The 23,844-nt window shown below is 37.6% G+C and overlaps 1 protein-coding gene across 1 annotated transcript; it reads right to left on the bottom strand.

The window, feature by feature from the left end:
* Positions 1 to 748: 748 nt before the first annotated feature.
* On the bottom strand, positions 749 to 8,761 carry ptges (prostaglandin E synthase). Its single transcript, XM_041811500.1, has 3 exons — positions 8,571 to 8,761; positions 8,357 to 8,439; positions 749 to 2,987 (listed from the first exon to the last, which is right to left on the bottom strand). The coding sequence occupies exons 1-3, from the start codon at positions 8,685 to 8,687 to the stop codon at positions 2,738 to 2,740; spliced, it is 450 nt and encodes a 149-aa protein (XP_041667434.1). The 5' UTR covers positions 8,688 to 8,761; the 3' UTR covers positions 749 to 2,737.
* Positions 8,762 to 23,844: the final 15,083 nt, after the last annotated feature.

Consider the following 23,844-nt stretch of genomic DNA (forward strand, 5'->3'; position numbering starts at 1 on the left):
CAAAGAACCATCAAATGCAGGTATTTTATGTTTTTATTGACAATAAGATGCATCCAAGGGTTCAGAAACACTGTTTACATGGAGCATAAAATAAATACGTAAATACAATACTTTAAATATAGTCTTCACAGATGAAAGTGAGAAATCATGTCGAAAACCTTTTTCACAGATAATTCTATATAGCTCTCTACTTGGGTTGTCAAAATTTATAGGTTTTTTCACAAAAAATGCTTTAGATAATGCAATCTGTATTTCCCAGAGCAAGGAATTTCTAACACAGCTTTTCCAAACATCCATTTTTTATGCTTGCATCATTTTTGTTTGAACACAGCACCAAAAACTACCAGCCTCCTTTAGATCTGGCCTTTTTGTTGAGCCATTGCAAAAATTATGAATGAAACCCCTTTTTTCTGCATGCTTCTGAATGTATGAGCAAAGCTGGTCCTGAATGCTCAATGACCAAAAACCCCCAAATCCTCCTGCCCATGCTGTCAAACGTTAGGCGACTGTTGTCCAGCAAAAAGGAGACACAACTGACTATTAGCACCAGGGGGTATTTTTTGTGAAATTATTTTGTTTCAGTGAGGAACACTGTTGTCATAAATTTTACCATTTACAATAAAATTAGTCCAAAAGCAATTAATCTGTAGTAGCATGAATCTGAATCTGAGGGTGCAATAGCTTTATGCTATAAAGGAGGAGGCTGGGGTGGAGGAGGGTAAGTTTTGCCAGCAGCAGCAGTGTGGTGCATCAGCATTAATGCAGGCAGGGATCAGTGAGAAGTACGTCATATTTAAATGCACCACTGTGTTGAGAGAAAGAGCCGTGATTGGCTGTGGGAGGCGATAATTGGGATCGGCTGGCCATCAGCTGATTACAGCTAGACGTATGACTCCTATGTCCTGCACTAACAAGCTTCATTTCTGTGCGCAAAGTAAAATAATTAAGGCTGTCAAAATTGATGCGTTAATGCCGATTAATCCATCATCATGATTAATCTGATTAATGCAATTAACCCATCTACAGCAGAGAATGACTCAAAATCCCTGTAACGTCTCTGGCAACGCATTTCGGGCAGTTTATCCAAGTAGGGTTACCGTCAAGCATGCCGCCGTGCATGCGCAAATGGGTCGTTGATCCAGTAGTGACCAACCAACTCAATATTAAAGACGCTAAACAGCACGTTGGCCCTCTCGATGGGAAATTTGAGTACAAAAAAAAAAGAAAGTAAGAAAGAAACTATTATGCACATTGTGCAGGAAGGAGTTTTCTTTTCACCGAAGCACTTCCAGCTTAAAATACCACATTAACATGAAGCATACATTCATCAGGCATTCTGCCAGCACTTTGGCTAATGCATCGCCAAGCTTGCGACAAACCACCCTCACGGAACGCCAAATTCAAAAGGGAGACTATGAATAAAAGTGAATATTTTTCATCAAATTGATCTGTATTGTTTCAAAATTTGACATTACCAGATGCTTACTGGGTGCCAAACATGTCTGGCCCAGCTACATTTCTTGATTTAAAAATTTGGCCCAGTTGAATCTGTAATTGAATAGCCCTGGCATATATATTCCCTTCTTTCATGAGTCTGCTTGCTTATGCAAAATGAAACGCGATTAATATAGATTACAAATGAATGATATTTAATCATAATTAATCTAAATTAATCCACAGCAACCCTGTGATTAATCTGATTAAAAATTCTAATTGTTTGACAGCACTAAAAATAATGTTAGCATCTAAAGTAAAACAAGGAAGTTTGGAAGAGCTGTGTCAAAAAAATCTTTGCTATGTTTAACGGCACTTGGGGAATACATAGGAGAGCTAATAGTTACATCCTCATTGGTATATCTATTTCCTAAAAAAGGTGTGAAGAAGAGGAAGTAATCCATCTAAATCTGCCCAAACATAATCTACATTTCAGTACTGAATGTTTTTGTGCAATTTTATAAACTTTGCACAAGTTTGCTTGCAATTTTGCTAGAAATTACCCGATACTGGGTGCCAAAGACTTCTGTTTTTGCTGCCATCCATACTGTTTTTTACTAGTATCATAAGAAAGTTTAAAATTCTTGCATCCTGACAGCCCACACAGGTTTTATTCTCTATCCAAAAAGAGTTTTTATCCCTTAAAACAATACAAAAACAATCTCTTTGACACATAAAGAGCATCAAGTTTTATCCCAACGACTGGGATCAAATCTCCTAACACGCCTTCAGTTATTGTGCCAGGATCCACTGAGAGTTTCTCCAAAGCAGCACACAAACACAGATGGAATATCCCCACAGGAAACAAATGAAGCTATGGAGGATACAACACCAAGTTGATGGTGGTCTGTGTTGTGTGTAAACACAAAAAAAGAGGCTGGGATGAACAGCAGCGCTGGAAAATTCCCTAAGTGGCTTTAACTAAATGTTTGTCAGTGGGTTTTTAAGTTTTTCAACAAAACATGCTTCAGAAAGGAGCAAAACAACCTTCATTTGCGTCATAAATAGACATGTATGGTCAGTTTTAAGACAATCTCACATTGTAAATAAAAATACTGAAGAAAACCTTCCCAAACCCCAGCTGAGGTGTTACATGACACCTTTAATTGCACTGACATTCTTGTCTTTATGCTCGTCCTCCCAGGAGGCCTCTCAGGTATCCTCCTCCTCCTTTTTTTTCCTGACAGGCCGCAAATCCTTCCTTCAGGCCGGAAAACTTCCTCTGGTTCATTATCCAGAACATTTAGGCATAAGCTGCGACACATGTGAGGATCTGCAGAGCCATGGAGATGCAAGGGACCTGTGCCACGGTGTAGGCCAGAGAGCGGGTGGGCGCTCGCAGGGCTAACAGGTAGGCCACGCTGTGCAGCACGCGACCCAAGAAGAAGACGAGGAAGTGGAGGCGGGCGACGGCCAGCGTGGGTCCTGTCATGGAGTAGATGGCGCCCAGGAAGAGGAAGGGGAGGATGTTCTCCAAGTCATTGAGATGAGCTCTGCAGAAAAAGGAAATTGATTTAGTCACACTTTACTTATTTTCCCTATTTGCATGAATCTTAAATTACGATAGTATTAGTATTAGTAATCATGGCTACCATTACACCATGAAGACAGAAATCTGTTTTCACTTTGACATTTGGGGAAAAAAGCCAAATATGTATCAACCATGATTGGTTTACAGAATCAATAAAAGGTGACTCATGTTAAAGAAGTCTGACTTTCTCCTTTCCGGTGACTCAGTCAGACTACGGCTTCCTGCTTCCTCTCCAGTCGCTGAGCTCAATTTTTCAATAATATTATTCTAAGAAACCTGCCCTGATAACAGTTCTTGCAGCAACATCACTAAAACAAACAAAAAAAAAACACTAAGGAAGGCAGATTTTTTTCTACGAGTAAAGTTGAATGAAGCTGAAATGAGGATTTAAAAAAGGGGATCAGGATTTGAAACTGTCTGTCAACAGGGGGTCGTTTCCTGTCACAAGATCAAACAAGAGTCAAACTGATGACAGATTTAGAGGAAACCTTTCTTCTGAGTTGTAAAAGAAAAAATCTTTTAATGCTTCAGTCACAGATCATTTCCTGACAAGTTAAAACAGAGCCGTGAGGCATGGTTCCTGCAGCTACCTGCAGAAACCACAGTTAACTCTAAAGGGCTGCAGAGGGCTGGAGGATACGGCTTAGAAATAAATCTCAGTGTTTTTCAAATTAAGCCCAATTTAACTGATTTTATTTCCTCATGGAAAAAACAGAAAAGAATTTACTCAAAACAATTTTGTTGTAAAATTGTCTTTTAAGGTGCACTGGGTTGTTTAAGAGTATTTAGCAGTAACATGAGTCATATTTTATTTAGTTGTACTGTATATGAATACTGAGTTAATTAAAAATACTGAGTTAAATTTAAATTCTCATAATTAGAACCAAAGAAAAACGAGAGCAACTACAAACACAACTCAGAGGTTTTAACAGTTACATTAAAGCAAGCGTCTCAAACTTGGGAGTGGTTTTAGATCCCAAATTAAATTTGAATCTACATTTTAATAAGGTCATAAGTTCCATCTAAGAAACATCATCAAAGTGAGACCTTTTTTAACACAAAAAGACGCTGAAATTTTAATTCATGATTTTATTACCAGCTATTTAGACTATTCTCTCTTTTTCCTGGACTACCCCAAAAGTCAATTAAAAAAACTACAACTTATTCAGAATTCTGCTGCAAGAATTTTAACCAGAAAGAAGAGAGTTGAGCACATAACCTCCCTTTTAAAAACTCTGCATTGGTGTCGCATTTCTTTTACAAATGATTTTAGAGTTCAGTCCCCCTAGACATTAGACTATCCAGCTCCACTGATGTTTTAAAAAGAAAACTGAACACACATCTTTTTAATGTGACTTTTAACATGCGGTATTTTTTAATGTTCTTTTATATTTTTACCTTAGTATTATCATTTTTTAATCTATGGTTTTGTATTTTATTGACTTTTCTTTTTTTTGTTTTGTCTCTCTACTGTTTAAATTTTATTTCCTCAATTTGTCTTATACTATTCCTTAGTATCTTTTGTTCTCTTTGGTTTTTATTGGTCTTTGTTGTCTGTCTGTTCCTTGTGAAGCACTTTGGGCTACATGTCTTATGTATGAAAGGTGCTATACACATAAATAAAGTTGAGTTGAGTTCACAGTTTTACTTTTGTTGTTCATATAAATCCTAATAAAGTAGATCTGGATCAGTCCTATTAGAAATAGTCCACATGTGCTGGCTGATATTTGGTAAAATCAGTCAGTTAACTGGCCTTTATTCTGAAACTTATTGTGGTGTTTGTTCACTTTAATAAGATCCAAGAGTTCGAAATGTTTACCACACGCCTGTCCTCTGTTCAACTGGGTAAATTTTCCACAAATATGATTTATCAGTAACATCAATGAATCACCCAGGCCCAGGCCTAGGCCAAAAATAAGGTAGAATTCCCCAGAAAACCTTAAATAAAGGGAAACTTTGACCTCAGAATTTATCCATGGTAAGTCACACTAATCAAATTTGTTTCCCACACTTATACAGTTGGCTTTAATAATAAACATTTAAATTTGTCTCTTTTTTTATTGCCCTTCTTAGCTTTTTTTTGCCCCTATTAATCCTTTTTTACTGCTTTAAGCCCACCTTTGTCACTTCTTTTTGTCCAAATTTAGACTCTTTTTTCCTGCTTTTAACTATTTGCAATTTTTTTCCCCCAATTTTTGCCACTTTTTAACCATTTAAACTGCTTTTTGCCATTAAATGACACTTTTTCCCCCAATTTTTTGCCACTCTTTGCTGTTTTTTTGCCCATTCTCTCACCTTTGGCTGCCCTTTACCCATTTAAGTCACTTTCCACTCATTTTTTGTCATGTTTTTACCACTTTTTGACAATTTTTGCCTCCTGTAACACATTTTTTGTCACTTCTTACCCACATTTTGCCACTTTCTGTCCTTTTTGGCCACTTTTACTCCCCAATTTTTGTCACTTTTCACCTAGTATTTGGCTTTTTTGCCGATTTTGCTCTTTTTCATCCTTTTTTACTGCTTTTTGACAATTTTTTCCACTTTAACTTAATTTCAGTGCCACTTAAACCCATTTTTGCCACTTTCACCACTTAGATTGTGGCTCTTGCAAAGGTATTTTTCAACAATCTGGCTCTTTGGTTGAGCAGGGTGGAGTAACACTGCTCCATTTGATACTAATTTCAGTCCATTTACCAATTCATCTAGTCACTTTTGATTTAATAATGACACTAAATGCTAAGAAAAGTAAATAAAATCACACTTTTCACTGTGGGCTTCTCAAGGGCCCCTTCCAACTGTGGGCTCAGGTAATAAGTACCCTGTTTCCCCCCTGTGCTACACCCCTGTGTAAATATACATATAACTAGCTAAACCTGCGAAAGTTATGAATAAAAAGCTGTTAAAAACTAACAGCTTAGTTTTTACAGAATAACCTTTAAACATAACCTGTTGAGACTGGGGTATATCTGAAAAATAATATTCCTAATCTCAAAACTTTGATGAAAGAGGTATCAAATCTGATCATTATGTTTTGCATTGAGCTACTTTTGGTCTGTATTTCAGTTTCAAGCCAATGTGCATCACCTTAACAGTTCATATGCAGCTCTGAGACTTTTCACATCACTGAAGTCGATAGAAAACCGCTCTTTAAGTTACAAAGACGTTTAAAATCTCAACAAAGTAAGGGATTTTTCAACCAGACACCACAGCTAGGAAGAGAAGCTGCTGAAATAAGCATGAGTATAAAAACAGCAACAGTGCAAGTCATTTTCTCTGCTTTTTAAATTCTGCAAGCATGCTTCAACCTAAAGCTTCTGTAAGGAACATTTAGAATAGTTAATGTATTGCCTGTTTATTCTGGGGATTTTTAAACAAACAAAACCCCTCATCCAGCTGTTTTTTTTAAGTTGGGTCATATGAGGTGCTTGGCAGTAGTGGCAGTAGCCTTCAGTGATTTCTTGGCCCTTTAAGAAAGGCAGGTCATGCAGACAGAGAAGCTAGTCTCTACAGCAGGGGTCATCAACTACATTTGGACGAGGGCCAGCTTTTTTCTATAGAGGTGCTTTGGGAGCCGATACCTTTAAAAAATGAAGAAATGGTCTTATTAACCTATTTTTGTTTGAAAATTTAAATTTTCAGGGGAGCAGGTGGCCTAGTGGTTAAAGGCACCCCCCACGTATGCGGACGGCCCGGGTTCAAATCCAGCCTGAGGCCCTTTACCGCATGTCTCTCCCCCACTCTTGACCCTGCTTCCAACTCTATCCACTGTCCTCCTCTATCTACTAAAGGGATAAAAATTTAATTTTTGTTCAAATGTACATAATTGTTAGGCTCTAACAATGGGATAAGTCCTATTTATCACAGCCAGCCACAAGGGGGCGATTGAGATATTTTAGCACATGTTTTTCTGAATAAGTGGATGAAACATAAAGTCATCTTGAAACTGTTTCAGTCTCAGTTCTTTATGAAGTTGTTTTAATAGCTGTTGGGAGCTTATTCAAATAAAAAATAAATAAAAATACCACAACATGGCGCGCCGGTAGTCGAGTGGTTAAGGCGCATGCCATATACACAGGCGACCCGGGTTCGAATCCGGCCCGTGGCACTATTTCCTGCATGTCTCTCCCCGCTCTCTCCCCTGTTTCCGACTCTATCCACTGTCCTATCAAATAAAGGCCAAAAATAAATCTTTAAAAAAAAAAAAAAATACCACAACATATCTCTCCTCTGCACATGTTAACTCTTCAAATACTTCAGAGACTTAGTACATGTCTGTTAAGCACTAAGCCTATAGCCTAGCTTCCCTGCTTTTCTTAAAGGGGCAATGCTCAGTGAAATCACTGCAGACTAGTGCCACTGCTATTGCCAAGTACCTCATACAACTCAGCTTCGAAAATACTGAAACTTCCCTTTAATAGTCGCATGTATCAATGACAGATAATCTTTACTTTGGGAAATAAAAAAAAGGATGTTTCTGCAGAGTGGGCTTATCATGACTTTGTTGTTGCAAGATTTTAAACTTTGGCACAATATGCATAAAAATCAAATTGGATGGTTTCAACACCAAGAAAAAAAGTTAATAAATACATAAAGGGGGGAAACCCCACTGGCACCAATACTGGGTAAATAATATTAAAAAAAATAAAAATATTGCAATCACTTTCTGTGGTGAAACATAGCCAGATTAGACAGTGTTTATGGTTCTCTGTTGGGTGGGCTATGCCTATAACATTTCATTTTTCCTATAATTTTCATTGTTTTCAGTTAAAAAATGTCCATCTACCCATCCAACTTCTTCCACTTATCCAAGGCCAGGTCACGGTGGCAGCAGGCTGAGTTAGTCAACCCAGACAAATCATCTTAAAACATGTGGTTTCAAACATTTACATGGAGTTTATTGCTTTGACTGACACCTACCCTGCGGCAGCAGATGAATGAATAGAAATATTACTAAATATAAATAGCCAGTCATTCTGCTGATGGACTTATTTGTTTTTATAGGTCAGAAAGAGATGACTCTATAAATTTCAGTTTATTTCATAACCAGCTAAAAACTCCTCACAGGAGCTTTAAGTTACACCTTCTACATAGAGCTTTACTTGTAATGCAGCCTTTTATTTTTACAGTGTATTTCTACAACTTTGCAATCAGTTGAGTCAATAAAGTTTTTTCAAGTTTTTTAAATCTTGAAATCAGAGAACGTTGGAATCATTTGCAAGCGAGTTGTTAGTGTTAATTCCCTCTTAGTTACAGCCGTAATTAAATAGCTTCAAAGGTGTCCTTTCAAAGTAAAAGCATGTCGTGACAATGTCAAACCTCCTCTTCTCTTACCTCCGGCATCTTTCCACATAAGGATCCTCTCTGTGGAACTGTAATCCTCCGTGTCTGAGCGAGTCCTCCGGGTTGGCAAAAGCCTTTCAAAGAGAAAAAAACAAACTTTGAGTTAGAGAAAGTTTCAGGTGCTAAAAAAACTTTCCCTACGGAGACATTAAAGTCTATCTCATCTCATCTTAAAAACAATTTTCTCTCGAATAGAAAGTCTCACCTTTTTGCGCAGCCTCACTTGTCCCGTTATTATCGCGATGATGTACATTTTTATCACCAGAAGCACGCCGTAGAAAACAAAACAGGAGAAGACTTCATTTTTCATCAGAGCTGCCATGTTTCTCTAAATTATCCAACGTGAGCTCTTTAACCGGCGCGTGGGTGCTGTGTCAGAAAGTGAGAGTAAGCTCGCGAGGGAAGGCTGCTACATTTAAACTGTCTGCGGTGATGACGTCACCGCCCCTCAGACAATGATGAGCATGTGTTCGACGGAAGAGTCTGACTGCTACATTTATCACTCTGAGGTGAGGAAAACCTTGGCACGCGAAATATCAGAGCCCCAGGCTATGCTTAAGACCTCAAGTGGAGTAGTTTTCTCTCTTTTTATCAAGACAGAACGAATGAAAGATTCTGTTTGGAGTAAAAACATTCAAACATTTCTTCCCTGTAAGTACGCACAACGAAATGTAGCACGCACAAGTTCTCAGTAGATCTACTTAGCAGAAAAAATAAGTGAGTTATTCAACGAGAGGATACAGCAGCCCTAAGACAGGGGTGTCCAAACTATGGCCCAGGAGCATTGGCTTCGCTACGGGTGCAAACAGATGCACCCATGGTCTCACCAGACGACTGGAAGTCATGGCAGAGAGTGAATATTCCTCTATTCCTCCCAGCATTGGGAGTATTCTTGCTACAATTCGCTGTCTTTCTCTCTGTTACGCTCCGACTCGTTTCCTCGACCGGGCATGCATCTTTCAAACTCTATAAACTCCAAAACTTTGAATAGAAACACACCCAAAAACTGCTGTTGGGATTGAAGTTACTCATGTCCGCCATCTCCTGGTGTAAAGTGGTAACAGCACAGACCTCCGCCCTTAGCCCTATCTCCCAATAGTACAGAATCCTTTCAAAGATTCCTGGATCCAGACGGTGATCCAGATCACTACCAGAATCTAATCAGTTCTTCCTTATGCCATTTCTGACATTTCCTGAAAATTTCATCAAAATCCGTCCGCAACTTTTTGAGTTATGTTGCTACAAACTAACAAAGAAACCCACCCGATCACATAACCTCCTTGGTGGAGGTAATAAAGCTAGCTTTAGCAACATGACCTTTAGTAAATGAAGCTAAAGCTAACATAGCTATAAAGAGAATGTAGAAAGGTGGCATATGAGACGGCTTAGCTTTTGCTAAGTTAGCTACTTTAGCTATGTAGCTACATTAGCTACCTAGCTTGTGCAGCTAACAGCATTAGAGCATTTTAATGGAGGACAAGCTTTTTCTTTCCCTATAAGCAGACTGTTTCCTTGGCTTTGTTGCGGGCCTGTGTCCACAGCCGGCTTTTTTGGTGCTGGCAGCCCTTACTTTTAATTCAAACCAGTGTAGTCCAGCGTTCTGAGCGCTGTGTGATTTCACCACTAAACTAGCCTGCTTTGACCACTGCTGAGACCTTCAAGTGTCCCCTTCAGTTGAACTCTCCTTCAATGGAGAAAAAAGTAAAATTTCCCCATAATCTATCTTACAACAGAGTGGAATTCTATTGCATAATACAAGATTAATCCATCACTTGAGATCACGTTTACCGTGTAATACAGCAGGCCAAAAGGAAAAAAAAACCTCTCAATTAGATACATTATGAATGTGACTCAGAGCCAGACAATCTGACTTTCAGAGCCAGTCAGTGTTTTCTTTATGGTGGTCACACTGAGTAAAACATTTCTTGTAAGGCTGCTGACAAAATAAGGGGGGGTGGGGTTGGTTGTAAAACAAGGAAAATTCCCATTGCAGTTTAGACGTGTGCCAAAATTTGTTGCTCAACTAGTGAAGGTGCCAATTTCCGCCAAAAAACATTATGATGAAAACCTTTTATCTTTTTTTTAACAAGCCCATGCTGGTAAGTAATGAAGACCTTTCTGAAGTGCTGTTTTAACTATGATTTCTAGGGTAGTCTGTTCTAATTTAATGCTCCTCTATCATCCTATAAAACATTTTAGGGACAATTATTTTAAGAATTTACTCCACATTTTCAAAGAGTAGTCATCAATACACAGAATCTGGTAGACCTAATTATAATTCAGCCAGCACTGTTTTGTCAAGAGTCATACACGATACACGATACACAATTTTGTTATAGATGAGGAGTTGTTGAAGTTGAGTAATGATTGCATTTTCTAGCTTAAATTGAAAATACTTTGGGGCTGAATGTTTAAAATATTGCAGGTGGCTCCAATGGGCCTCTGAGCATCTCTAATGTTCCCACATACTACTGCTGTTAAGCTTTGTTGCTGTGTATTTTAAGCTCCTTAAAAACACCTTCCTGTTTCATGGCGACAACGCCTCATCATGGCCACAGGATTAGGGGCAGGCCTCTGAGCTCTTCGAGGTAGCATGGTAGAGTTCTTTGAAGGTTATAATAAAATCAACTTGTAATAATCTACAACAGTTCCTTCTTGTTGCCAGTTGATGGTGTTGTATTTAGAAAATTGCTAAAATACACATGCACAGACCAGGACAATTACATGATGCATGAATAAGTTTTAACAATGTAAATGAGAATAACAATTTTTGGTGTTTCGGCAATTTGCTATATTACAAAAAACACAACATTTGCCCCCCTTTCTACAGCCACAAGTTTAATATATTTGATCTTTAAAGGCTTTATATTTCCATTTACAAATCAATGAATTAACACATGGCCTGCTTCTTTTAAGTTTTGGCACTGTATATGTAAAGTTCCTAAAAAACAACTTCCTGTTTCATGGCGAATAATGCAACATCATACAGGATTAAATGCAGGCCTTTGGGCTCTCCAAGGTAGTATAGTGGAGGTCTTTGGAGGTTCTGACTAAAGCAACTTATTATAATCTAGTAGTAGTACCTTCCTGTTGCCAGTTGATAAAGTATTTTGGTATCTTAGCAAGTTGCTATATTATGAAAAATATCAACATTTTAGCCCTTGCTACAATTATGATATCTTTAAATCTTTAAAGAGTCTATATTCTCCTAATTTAATTGATGAATTAACACATGGCCCACCTCTGGTATGTCTGTGGCTGTATCTGTTAAGCTTCTTAAAAACAACTTCCTGTTTCTTGGTGAACAATGCATTTTCATGGCCACAAGCTTAGGCTCGGGCCTTTGAGCCCTTCAAGGTAGCATAGTGGAGGTCTTTGAGCTTCTGACTAAAGCAACTTATTATAACCTAGAAGTAGTACCTTCCTGTTGCCAACAGATGGTGTTGTGTGTACATAATTACTTGAATATACATGTACAGGCCAGGACATTTACGTAACATAAAAATAGGATTGTTATATTACAAAAAACTCTGCTACTGCCTCAAGTTTATCAACTTTTAATCTTAAAGGAGTATAAACTTTTTTAAAATTTAAGAATTAACACAAGGCCCACTTCTGTTAAGTTTTGTGGCTGTATATGTTAGGCGTCTTAAAAACAACTTCCTGTTTCATGGCAACAATGCTTCATGGTGGCTACAGGGTTAGGCGCATGCCTTAAAGGTCACATATTATGCAAAATACTCTTTTTCAGGCTTTTCTAGCAAGAATATGTGTCCCTAGCTTGTCAACAATCCCCCCAAGTGCCAGAAAAATCCATTCCCTCCTCTCCTCTTTTTCTTCCACCTTTCAGAAAATGTGTGCTGAAACAAGCCGTTCTCAGATTTCCCCCTCATGATGTCATGTGGAGTGTTAGTCCCACCCCAGACTCAGTTGTCCCTCCCCTGCTTGGAAGAAAGTTCCGCCCTCCTCAGAGCAACATCCATTTTTGGAGAGGGGCGGAGTGAGACAGCTAATTCACATTTAAAGACACAGAAACAGCTCGTTCTGAGCAGGGCTGAAACAGAGGGGGTTTTTAGTCAAGCAAAAATCCAATACTGGAGTGTTTTTTTCAGCAACAAACTTCACAGGCATGTTTTGGGGAACTCTGAGACCAATATAAACTTGTCTTAAAGGGGTAAAATAAGTCCCCTTTAACAACAGCTTTCAGTACTATACAGCTACATTATTTCAAGGTTGGGTAACATTTAAAACATTTTAGTTACTTTTATGCTACTTGTTGGCTCACATTGATGTACGTTCCAAAGCTATAGGATGCAGTTTTGTGTACGCAAGAAATCCAAAGATTGGAACGTGCATCAATGTGAGGTCACATTTAGTATGAATAGTGTGAAAGCATGACATGACCACATCCCATCTACAACCCCATTTATTGCTGATTCTGCACATTTCCCCGACAGTCCATCACATTTAATGACCTGTTGGTATATTTCAGCACCCTCCTGCCGGCCATCAGGTGTCGGTCCCCGGTGCCTGCCAGTCCAGGGTGAGAGAACTGCCCGAGCTGGTGTCGTCACAGCAGTCCTCTGCGTCAGAGAAGGAAGACATGTAGTGGAGGCCGGTCACTCTGTGGTAACCTCCCCTCAGCATGTGTGGGTAGGTGGAGAGCTCCATGGCTCTGCGGCCGCTCCTGTTCACCCTCACGGTCCACATGTCGACCAGCTGGGTGCACATGGCACAGCCCATGGTGTGAGTATGTAAACAGCTCAGAATATACAGGTGTAAACAGCCCTACGTACTGACACAGGTGACAGCACACATCGTCACTGATTCAGCTAATTCACTGACACATTTTTGCATTAAAGATGACTAATATATTTACCCTCACTGACTTCTAAGGTTTTGATTTACAAATAAAGTGCAGTGAATATGTAATGAAGACTATATTGAATGATATATTTACATTTTATTGCTTAAAATATGTTGTCTAAAGCTGTATTTTTTTAAACCAGGAATGTTATATCAATATTTATGCAGCTTAATTTAAGAGTAAAAGATTTGTGACCATAATACCACACAAATACTGTGAACAGACCACCTTATGTTAAGCCTGTATGGTAAAATAATTAAACTGAGAAAGGTAGTCAGCTGTACAGTCTGTCTCTGCAGCTTTAAACACAGATTAAGTAGGAGTGGTTTTCTGTGAATAAGTGAGTGAATATGTGTATTCCTCAGCATGAAAAAGGCTTACAGCACAACAAAAATAGACAACCAAAAAGGAAGGACACAGTGCAGAGAAGCACCAATCAAAGACTGAAGTTATTGATCATGCTCTCTTCTGTTTTTAGCCCCCATAAACCCATCCACAGTTGCACATCCAGCTCTGCCTGCAGGGTTACCATGAGGTCACAGAGTCAGTCTGCTTCAAGGTGTTCTCCGTCTCCAACGGCTGCCAGACGCGGCATGTAAATATTTACCACGGTTGCTTCTGCGGAAACACTTCAAGAGGTTTCACAGACGTAGAAAAGCTGAGACGGTGTGGTAAAGAACACAACTCTGCTGCTGACTTGCTCCTTTAATGACACTGCAGTGCTTTGATTTTGGCTTCGGCATGGTGCAGGATCACCGCTTCATCTCTGCTCAGACTGGAGATCTAATAGATGAATTGTTTCCCGTGTTGTGAAGGATTTCCTCTATTTGGCTGAACAAAGCACGGCTGTATAATAAGATCCCTGAGGAAAGAGACGGAGGTTAGCTATGGGAAGATTAATGCATACAATTCATTACTTCTTCTTCCAGACAAGCAAGAACAAAAGTTTGTCTAAAGCTAAAAATGTAGACAATAAAATAATTCAGCTCCCAATGAGCATAAAGTAAAAATTTGATTAAAAAGGGGGTGAAAAAACTCTGTTTAGCCATTTTTCCACCAATTAAAATACAATTCTGAAATCAAAGTAAAACAACCCACAATTCTTTGTATATTTGATTTAAAACAACTTGTTAATTTGAGGGTTGAGCGAGTAGTGGAATACTTCTTAATCATATTTTACTGTAAAAAAAAAACAAATCTGTTGCACAAAGACCTGCCAATGACTGATTATGATTTCTGTGCGGCTTATCAGTAGAGCTCATGGACAATTTCGTAACGCTTAATAAGAACAGATAGTGCCTATGAAAAAAGTTTTCACCCCCTTTGATGTTTTGCCTTTGTATTGATTTGATAAATCAATCATGGTTGATATAATTTGGCTTTTTTAGATGAAGAAAGTTTCCAAAAAAAACTCTTTAGTGTCAAAGAGAAAACATATTTCTAATAAGTCAAATCAAACAAAAATATGTAATGTAAAATAGGTGACTGCATAAATATTCACCCCCTTTGGACAACAGACAACAGAGGTCCAGCTAATTGGTGCTAGTAGTCTCACAATTAGTGAAACTGGGATCACCTGAGTGGAATGAATGTGTCTCAAGTCATTGTAGTATAAATACACCTGTATCTGGAAGGTTCAGTCACTGGTTAATCAGTATTCCTGGCCACCATTACACCATGAAGACAAAAGAACACTCCAAGCAACTCAGAGAAAAGGTAATTGAAAAGTCTAGGTCAGGGGATGGATACAAAAAATATTACGAAGGCTCTGAAAATCCCCCGGCGTTGAGTTAAATCCATCATGTGTAAATCTGCCTAGATCAGGCCGTCCTCACAAACTGAGTGAGTGTGCAAGAAGTAGACTAGTGAGAGAGAGGACACCTATGACTAGTCTGAAGGAGTCCCAAGCTTCAGCAGCTGAGATGGCAGAGACTCTGCAGACAACAACTGTTGGTCAGGTTCTTCACCAGTCAAAGCTTTATAGGAGAGTGGCAAAGAGAAAGACACTGTCGAAGAAAACCCAGATTAAATCTGGACTAGAGTTCGCCAAATGGAATGTGGGAGACTCCATGATCAAGTGGGAGAAAGTTCCTTTTTTGGGCATCAGAAAAGATGCCAAAAACTGCACGATGGTGGCAGTATCATGCTGTGGGGATGGTTTTTAGCAGCCTGGAAGGCCTGTTTTTTTGCCTAAAAAGTCAAATTATATTCATCATGATTGATTTATAAAATCAGTAAAAGGGTAAAACATCAAAGGGAATGAATACTTTATATAGACACTAATTATTTATTAAGTTCATTAATTCTGGACTAGAGTTCACCAAAAGGCATGTGGGAGACTCCACGGTCAACAGGACGAACGCTTTTTGGTCTGATGAGACAGCAAATGCACCATCCCCACTGTGAAGCATGGCGGTGGCATCATCATGGTGTGGGGATGCTTCTCAGAAGTGCAAGCCTGATTGAGACTCAATGCTTTGATTGCAGCCAAAGGTGGCTCTACTAAATACTGACTTGAAAGGGGTCAATATTCATGCAGTCACTTATTTTACATTGCATTTTTTTGTTAAATTGACATTACTTTGGAGACAGCTGTTTTCACTTTGACAATTAAGGGCATCTTTGTGTTTTTTAGTCAACAAAGCCAAAGTATATTGTCGGGTTCTTCACCAGTCAAAGCTTTATAGGAGAGTGGCAAAGAGAAAGCCACTGTTTAAGAAAACTCAGATTCAATCTGGACTAGAGTTTACCAAAAGGCATGTGGGAGACTCCAAGGCCTGCAAAGGCAGGGGGTAAAATGAATGCAGCAAAATCCTTGCAGACAATCTGATTCACTCTGCAAGAGAACTACAGCTTTGGAGAGGATTTATTTTTCAGTAAGACAATGAGCCGAAGCATACAGAGAAAGCTAGAGGAATGGTTTGAAGACAACAAGGGAGTCAAAGCTCAGACCTCAAAGGTGACTCTACTTAATACTGACTTGAAGAGGCTGAATATTTATGCAATCACTCATTTTACATAACATATTTTTGTCAACTTTCCCCAAAAAAGCCAAATTATAGTGACAATGATTAATTTATAAAATCAAATGACAGAACATCCTATAGGATGAACACTTTTTATCGGCACTGTATTTCAGCAACCATTATTTTCAACCTCATACCAGAATAACTACACCAACAGGCTTGCTGTGAGCAAAGTAAGAGAGCAGGTAAGTAGAGCACTCTGAGATAAAATGGGGGAACCACTCAAGTGTTCATAATGTGAAATATTAAAGATGCATCTACAAGCATTACCTGTTTACTCTGACAGCTGTAGCCAAAGACAAGAATCTCATTGAAATAGTTATTTTAAGCGGATAATATCACACTGCTGCTTCAGTGTTAAAAATAACTTTGAGTATCGTATACTCAGATCTGTCAGAGCTGCAGGAGAATCCATGCAGCTGACACAGATATGTCCTGGCATGATTGGTAATTATTCTGCTTCATTGTTACCGATCACAACCTGCCCTTCTGAATCAATCCTCTGACCTTCATGATGCAATCATAGCTGGTGCCCAGAGAGGAATAAAACCAGGATGGTTGAAAGGACAAGTGGTCTGCTGTACTTGCCACACCCATCCCAGCAGTGAATGGACTCAGCATGTGGCGCCGTCTTATAGCCAGCTCCCCCAGCTGTCGTGAAATCATATTCAACGTCCTGTACAACTATTGCTATGAGATATTAAATTATTCATCAGCATATCTGGTGTCACATGCAATGCTACCCTTTCAGCGTACAAGTAAGTATCCCAGCCTCGGTGACACTCGCAGTGCAGGAGAAATGTTGGTAATAAGGTGTGAAGGGATGATGCAGCTGCATCCGTGAATGTGTGGAAAAGGCTAGTTTTATTTTTGTCTCTTACCTGTGTCAGCTCCCCTGCCTCCATCACATCCTCTTCTCTCCTCTCCTCTCCAGCCCGGTTTGGTTTGTTATCCTCTCAGTCTGCCTCTGTCTGGGCTGGATTCAGCTCGGCATACGTATGGGACTCGAGATGACATCACAGCTGCTCACTTGGGAGTAGCTGCTTTTGTCTGAAACCAAAACAAGTAAACCCTATCACTGCTTTTCTCTTATACTTACCTCAGTCCTTCACTGGACAACAAATTTAGAGAGTGAATTTACTCGTTTAGTGATTCAGCTCCACTCTAATTTACCTGTGCTCATGCCAAAATGGACCAAATCCAAGTGAGTTTGTCAAGATAAGTAGTAAATCTTTAGAGCAAGTTTATGCTGATTAATGTGGACAAGCTAACGTGTTTGTTACATAAGGTGGAAGTCCTATCAAGTTTAAGGATTCTGCATTAGAGGATACGATATCCTCACTTTAAAACTCACAATAAAAGTATCAACAGTGTGGTGTACTGTCAGCCTCTGCAGAGGCAGAGTAAACCCATTTGTCTTTGACATTCAGGCTAGTTTCCATCCTTGTTTTAATTAAGTCTTAAAGCAAGTTCAGTATCACCCTCAAGTCTTTATATCACATAAGGACCTTGAGCAGGGTTGGGCAACTGGCAGTCCTGGGGCCACATGCGGTCCTCCACCTCGTTAAATGCAGCCCTGAAGTCAATTTCAAAACACAATAAATTATAAACGTTAAGAAAACAAGAAATAAAAACAGGAACATTTCTCATATCTTTTGCTACAGGTAAATGGTAGGTAATTTTATGTAGCTTTAAAATTGGTCAAAACTTTTCAAAACTTTATTCCATTTTTTTTTTATTTTTAAAAAAAATATTTTTTTGCTTTTATTTGTATTTGATTTGATTTTTTTAAATTTTAAAAAATTTTTTTTTTAAGTTTTAAAGTTTTTTGATTAAATTTAAAAAATTACATTTATTTATAAATTTCTGATTTTTTTTGTTTTTATCTGATGTATATCTTTGTTGTTTGCCATTTTTAAATTTCTTTTTTTTTTTTTTAATTCATTTAAAATTTATTTTTAATTTGTGTTCAATATGACTTACTTTGTAGTTTTTCCATTTCATTAAAAAATAAACTTATTCAGGGGAGCAGGTGGCCTAGTGGTTAAAGGTGCTCCCCATGTACGGGTTCGAATCCGGCCTGAGGCCTTTTACTGCATGTCTCTCCCCCACTCTTGACCCTGTTTCCGACTCTATCCACTGTCTTCGTCTATCCAATAAAGGCACAAAAATGCCCAAAAATAAATCTTAAATAAATTTATTCATTATAGTCTTCATTCCTTTTGTTTTGATTTTTGTTTCTTTTTTAGTTTTTAAAATTTTAATATATTTGATTTATATCCATTTAATTTTTCTGTATTAAATTTATTTTTTCATTTCATTTTGGTTTTTTTTCATTCCATTAGAGTACCTGAAATGTTTACATTCTTTATTTTTTATTTTGATTTTGTATCATTTTATTTTTTTTCATTTTTCCTTAATTTTATCTATTTTGTTTTTTATCAAATTTTTATTCATCAAAATTTCATAAAAATGTTCAATTTCAATTTGATTTAGTAATAGTTTTTAGATTTAATTTATATACAGACATGTATTATTAATTTAATTTATTTTAATATTTTATTTCTTTTTTAATTTTTTTGTATTTTATCCAAATGTATTTAATTTTTTAAATTATTATTATTAATAATATTATTTTACTTATTTTTTAAGTCAGCAAAGATCCAAAGAAATGAGAGTGACAGTGTTTTTGCAGTTTTTGAGTCTGAATCCTTCTGTCAATGTGATATTTCAATTTTCCTCCATTGTCAGAGCTGCCTTCTTTCTCCTTAACTTTTATAGGAAAAAACACGACCAGGATCACAAAGACCAGGCAATTTTAATCATTTTACCAGTCATGAATAATTACATAACTTATACAGACATTAAGACATCTCATTGATTTGAGGTCAACCACGTTACCAAAGCGTCTCCATTATATGACCACAACAGCCACACACTGTCAAATATGGGGAAAACATGAGCTGCAAAATCCTGTTGTGCTGTCTGCAGGGTGTCAAAATATTTCTGATGAACTCTGTCGAACCGCAGCAGAGTTTTTTTAATTTTCCACTGAGAGGTGAAATTGAAATCTCACACGCATAGAGACGTGCTGTAACACAAGCAAACAAACTCACAGGTGGGGTAGATCAAGTCATTATCACTGCATGTTTTCTTACCACTGCAATATAATAAACGGTCGGCTGATTAAACTACTCTAAAACCTTCAAATGTCTCTGACAGAATGAAGATTGCACAAAGATTGGCCTTTAGTCATTGCACTTACTCCCCTATGAAGAGTCAAAAATCACGTACTGCTCTGTAGTAACATATCTATCCATGGTGGGACACTTTGAGAGAGGTTTTTGTGGACATGAAGGATGAATTGTTCTTTGGACAGCAAATATAAAAGGAAAATGTCTTTAGGACATGGCTCAGGACAAGTCAATAATCTAGCATTTGGCACCGAATAGCGGGGAAATTTAAGTGAAATTTAAAGGGATATGTTTCCTCCGAGCATGGGTGTTCATAAAAGGCTGGGATAACTTTTATCATCAATGAGGCAGCTGTGATTTAGATTTTTCTCATGAGGGCATTTTAAATAACAAGCAGTGGCCCTGTTCATGCAACTACAGATCTCACCTGAGCCTTTAGGTTTCCTCAACTTTGAAGGCAATTCTGAGCTCATTTTAAAGATGTCAGGAAAGGAGCTGTACAGCACATCACTGCCTGGTACAAAAAAGCAAATTAATTTTAAAAGCTTAAAAAGTAAACACTAAAAACAAATAGACAAGAAGTTGATTTTCTAACCTCACATTTCTTCAGCTTTAAGTCTGAAAAAAGTGAAACAAAAATAAGATGACAGAACTTTACACCATCTGTGAAACAGCACAGCTCTTTTACATTAAAGTATGAAGCTTATGAAATTTATCCTGGGTTATTAAAATGGAACAAGTCAAAACATGATGGCTAAAACAGCTTCAGGATGTTTTAAGTTACCATCTGTTTTTTGTTAAGTCCTGCATCATCACTCTCCTTACACAATCACAGATTGTGTGTAATGTAATAAATCTGACTGAGGTGATTTTTCCTGCTAGAATTCACAAGGAAATGCAGCTTGGGAATTTAAAGTCCCTGTAAAGGGCTAAAAAAATCATTATTTTAGGTCTCTTGTATGGCAGGCAACTGTGTTATAAACCACCAGGCCAAATTTGAGTCATGAAAAACATCTCCAAGTTTATAAAATTAAGCTTCAAAATCATCAAAAATGAGCTGGTAAAATCTGCTCTAGGTTAGTGTGGGGGTGGTTGAGCTGAAGCCACGCCCACTCATGAGAAATAATATCCTCTTAGGTTTTAAAAAATGCTTCTGATCAGTTGGCTGGCTCTGTGCCAGAGCAGAGAGACAGGAGTTGGGGTTTAAATTTACTGTTTTCTGGTACAAATCTCTCCGTTGTGATACTTTTAATGACCTGTAAGCCACTTGGGCTGATAGATTTGGCTAATATACCCCACAATGAATGGCATCAGCGAACAAAAGACTGTGCTGAGATGAACTGCTCAGTGATTTTATATCATTGTAGTGTTAGAGGGATGGGGCATTTTCCCATAAAGACTCTTGATGTCATGGGCTCATATCATGAAAACAAGTCTGAAAGAGGTGAGCTACATCAAAATTGCAGTCAAACATAGATCTCAGTGTTTTCCCATGTTTACAGTAACCTTATTCCAGCAAATCTAGTGTGTTAGGACACAAAGTTTGGATTTCACTTTACATGGACTTTAATAGTACACTGATGAATGGACCTCTCTAAGACAGTGATACTCAAATGCCTGGCTCTTGAACCACATGTGGCTCTTTTATAACCTTACAAAGCAGATGGATACGCCCGTTTCCATGTTTCTCACTGGCAAATCCATCTTGCAAAGCTCCCGTCTGAACTGTTTGGCGGAAGACATTAGCTTGGATGCTGCTAAAGCGTCCGTTTTATCAGAACTTGACGATATTTCTTCGTTAAAAGAATAAAAAAGAACATCAGTGAGTTATTTTCTTTTCAAAAACAACAAAAGTCGTGTACTGACATGTCTACAGTCGCCATGATTTGCGGCTTTATGCAGATTTCTATGGAGTTTAGTACTCGGCAGGGGCGCAGCTAGGTAGCGGCTACATCACGTGTTTTGTTGCTCTGATTGGCCTGTAAAGATGTGGCAGACAGACCGTATATTTCCATTGGATGTGTGCAAGACAGAAAATGCAAGATAAAAACCAGTGATTCTTGACAGAAGGGACGAAATGTTCTGAGCTTGTCTTTATTCTTTTGTTTTACTAAAATAATCTGGACTGGAGATTTGTGTGGGTTTAGGTCTCAACTATGTTGTGTGTAGGATCAGATTTTTAATTCTGCATTTTTTTTCTCCAAAATCTTTTTGCCAATTGTGTCTTGATTTCCAATAACTCTGTGAGCTGCACCAAACTGAGTTTTATTTTACTTTATGAATTCAAGATGAATGTCAAGTTTTCAGTTATCCAATACTACCATTCGGTAAAATGAAACGTTTTCACTTACTCTTTTTACTGTCAGTCATCTGATGCATCTCATCTCTGAATTTCATGACTTCCTAACTTTATTTGTAATATTAACAATATCAAGCTAATATTTTATTTAAATATTTCATAACTGCATTTGAATAAGCTTGTATCTCAACAAATAAGAAGAATAACATGAACAGACAACAGTAACTTTTTGTAAAATTAACAAAACCATTATCTGATGAGAATAAATATGGCTTAAACAAGCTTTTTAACCCAAATAATAATCTAAATTTACTTTGCATAAAAAATGACTGAAATGAAAGACAAAGCTTCTGTATGCTCTGATTAATAAACATATAAATATTCTGTGTCGTTATTGGATTCACTCCCCCGTACTGTAAGATCAAACAGTTGACAGTTGTTAAAAAAATTGACTTGTGTTAACTAAAAATCCAAAATGGCTATTTCAGCCCTACTTTTCTGAGTTGATTGAACACATTTTTGGTTTAAAGTAAACAGAACTCTGTCAGTTTGTCTGAAATGCCTTTGGGCATTAGACGCTTTTGCACCATGAGTGAAGTTACTGACTCAGTTAGAGAAGGCCTGACTGTGGGGATCGTCCTCAACATAAAAAGTATAAGTATCTGAAATCTGTAGAGGAGTTCTTTCTGGGCAAAATGCCCCTTTTAGTCTTAAATTATACAACTGAACAGTTGGAGGTTGTTCAAAAATAGTCGTGGTAACATTAAAATCTTAAACAGCTGTTACAGTTCTAGTCATCTGAGTTGATAGGATGCATTTTTAGTTTTAAGTAAACATAACTCAGTTACTTGAAGTATTTTTCTGTAATTTTAATTACTGACAATTATTTGCCCCATTGGCATTAGACACTTTTACACCCTGAGTGAAGTTACTGACTGAGTAAAACGAGTCTGCCTGTGAGGAGCAATCACAATACACAATGGACGGCGTACTGAACATGATGGAAGAGGACTTCGTGGTCCATTGTGCACCCTTTAATTATTGTCACTTTTAGTCCTTTAAGTTGGACTTTTTTGAGTACTATAAATGTTCAAGATTAAAGAATAGGATAGAAATAAAAACAAAGTAAATTAGAGTGGACGAAGAACAGTAGTTTTATTAAAAGTGTATATAATCAGTTACCTCTAATAGTTTGTGGTCAATCTAACTTCATTATAATCGATTTAACAAATATTTTGAGTATGTTTAACTTGTTTGGCTTTACAGTGCAGGTTTGGATAATGGCTCTTACAAAGATTTTTCTTTTTTTTTCATTTGGCTCTTTGGTTGAGCAGGGTTGAGTAACGCTTCTCTAAAGCCAAGGTTAATGGAAAATTTAGAAAAGCTCCATCACCCCCACACAGATGTTTTTACTTATCCTGCCTCTTAAACCTTTACTCAGGATAAAGTTGAGCTGGGAATTTCTAAGATAGCACCAAATGGTCCCTCAGTAACATGGCTTAAAGATGAGGAAAGGAGCTATACATCCTCCAACACGTTATCAAGGCTTAATATGTGAGGATGTGTTCACGAATGAAGGCACAGTACTGAAAGGTTGGATGAGTATAATGTAGATGGTAAGATTTACTGTACTCTTTTGTGTATACTGCATGAACACGGGATAAAAAGCAGTGTTTATTCATATTTTATGGACATTTGTCATGAAAGGCGGGGTTTTGCATACCATCCTCCTTGTTTTAACATTTTGTGGGCTTGCAGGAATTTAATTAAAATATGGTGTTTATGGGAATTGATCTTTGTCTTCTTGAGGGGTTTCAAACAAGTTTAGAAAGCAAAACTACATTTGTTAAAGAAAAAGTTACCGTAAGTGCTGATGTTTTATGTTGTACTTCTGAGAAATATACTAACAGTGCCTGTAAAAAATATTTAACCCATTGGATTTTTACCCTTTTATTGAGTTTATAGATCAGTTATGGTCAATATAATTTGGCTTTTTTGACAAAATAATGCAAAAAAAAAAAAAAAAACAAGAAAAAAAAATACAAGAAATGCCTCTTTAATGTCAAAGTGAAAACAGATTGCTACAAATTAAT

Source organism: Cheilinus undulatus, linkage group 17 (assembly GCF_018320785.1).
Source record: "Cheilinus undulatus linkage group 17, ASM1832078v1, whole genome shotgun sequence".
Lineage (NCBI taxonomy): Eukaryota > Metazoa > Chordata > Actinopteri > Labriformes > Labridae > Cheilinus > Cheilinus undulatus.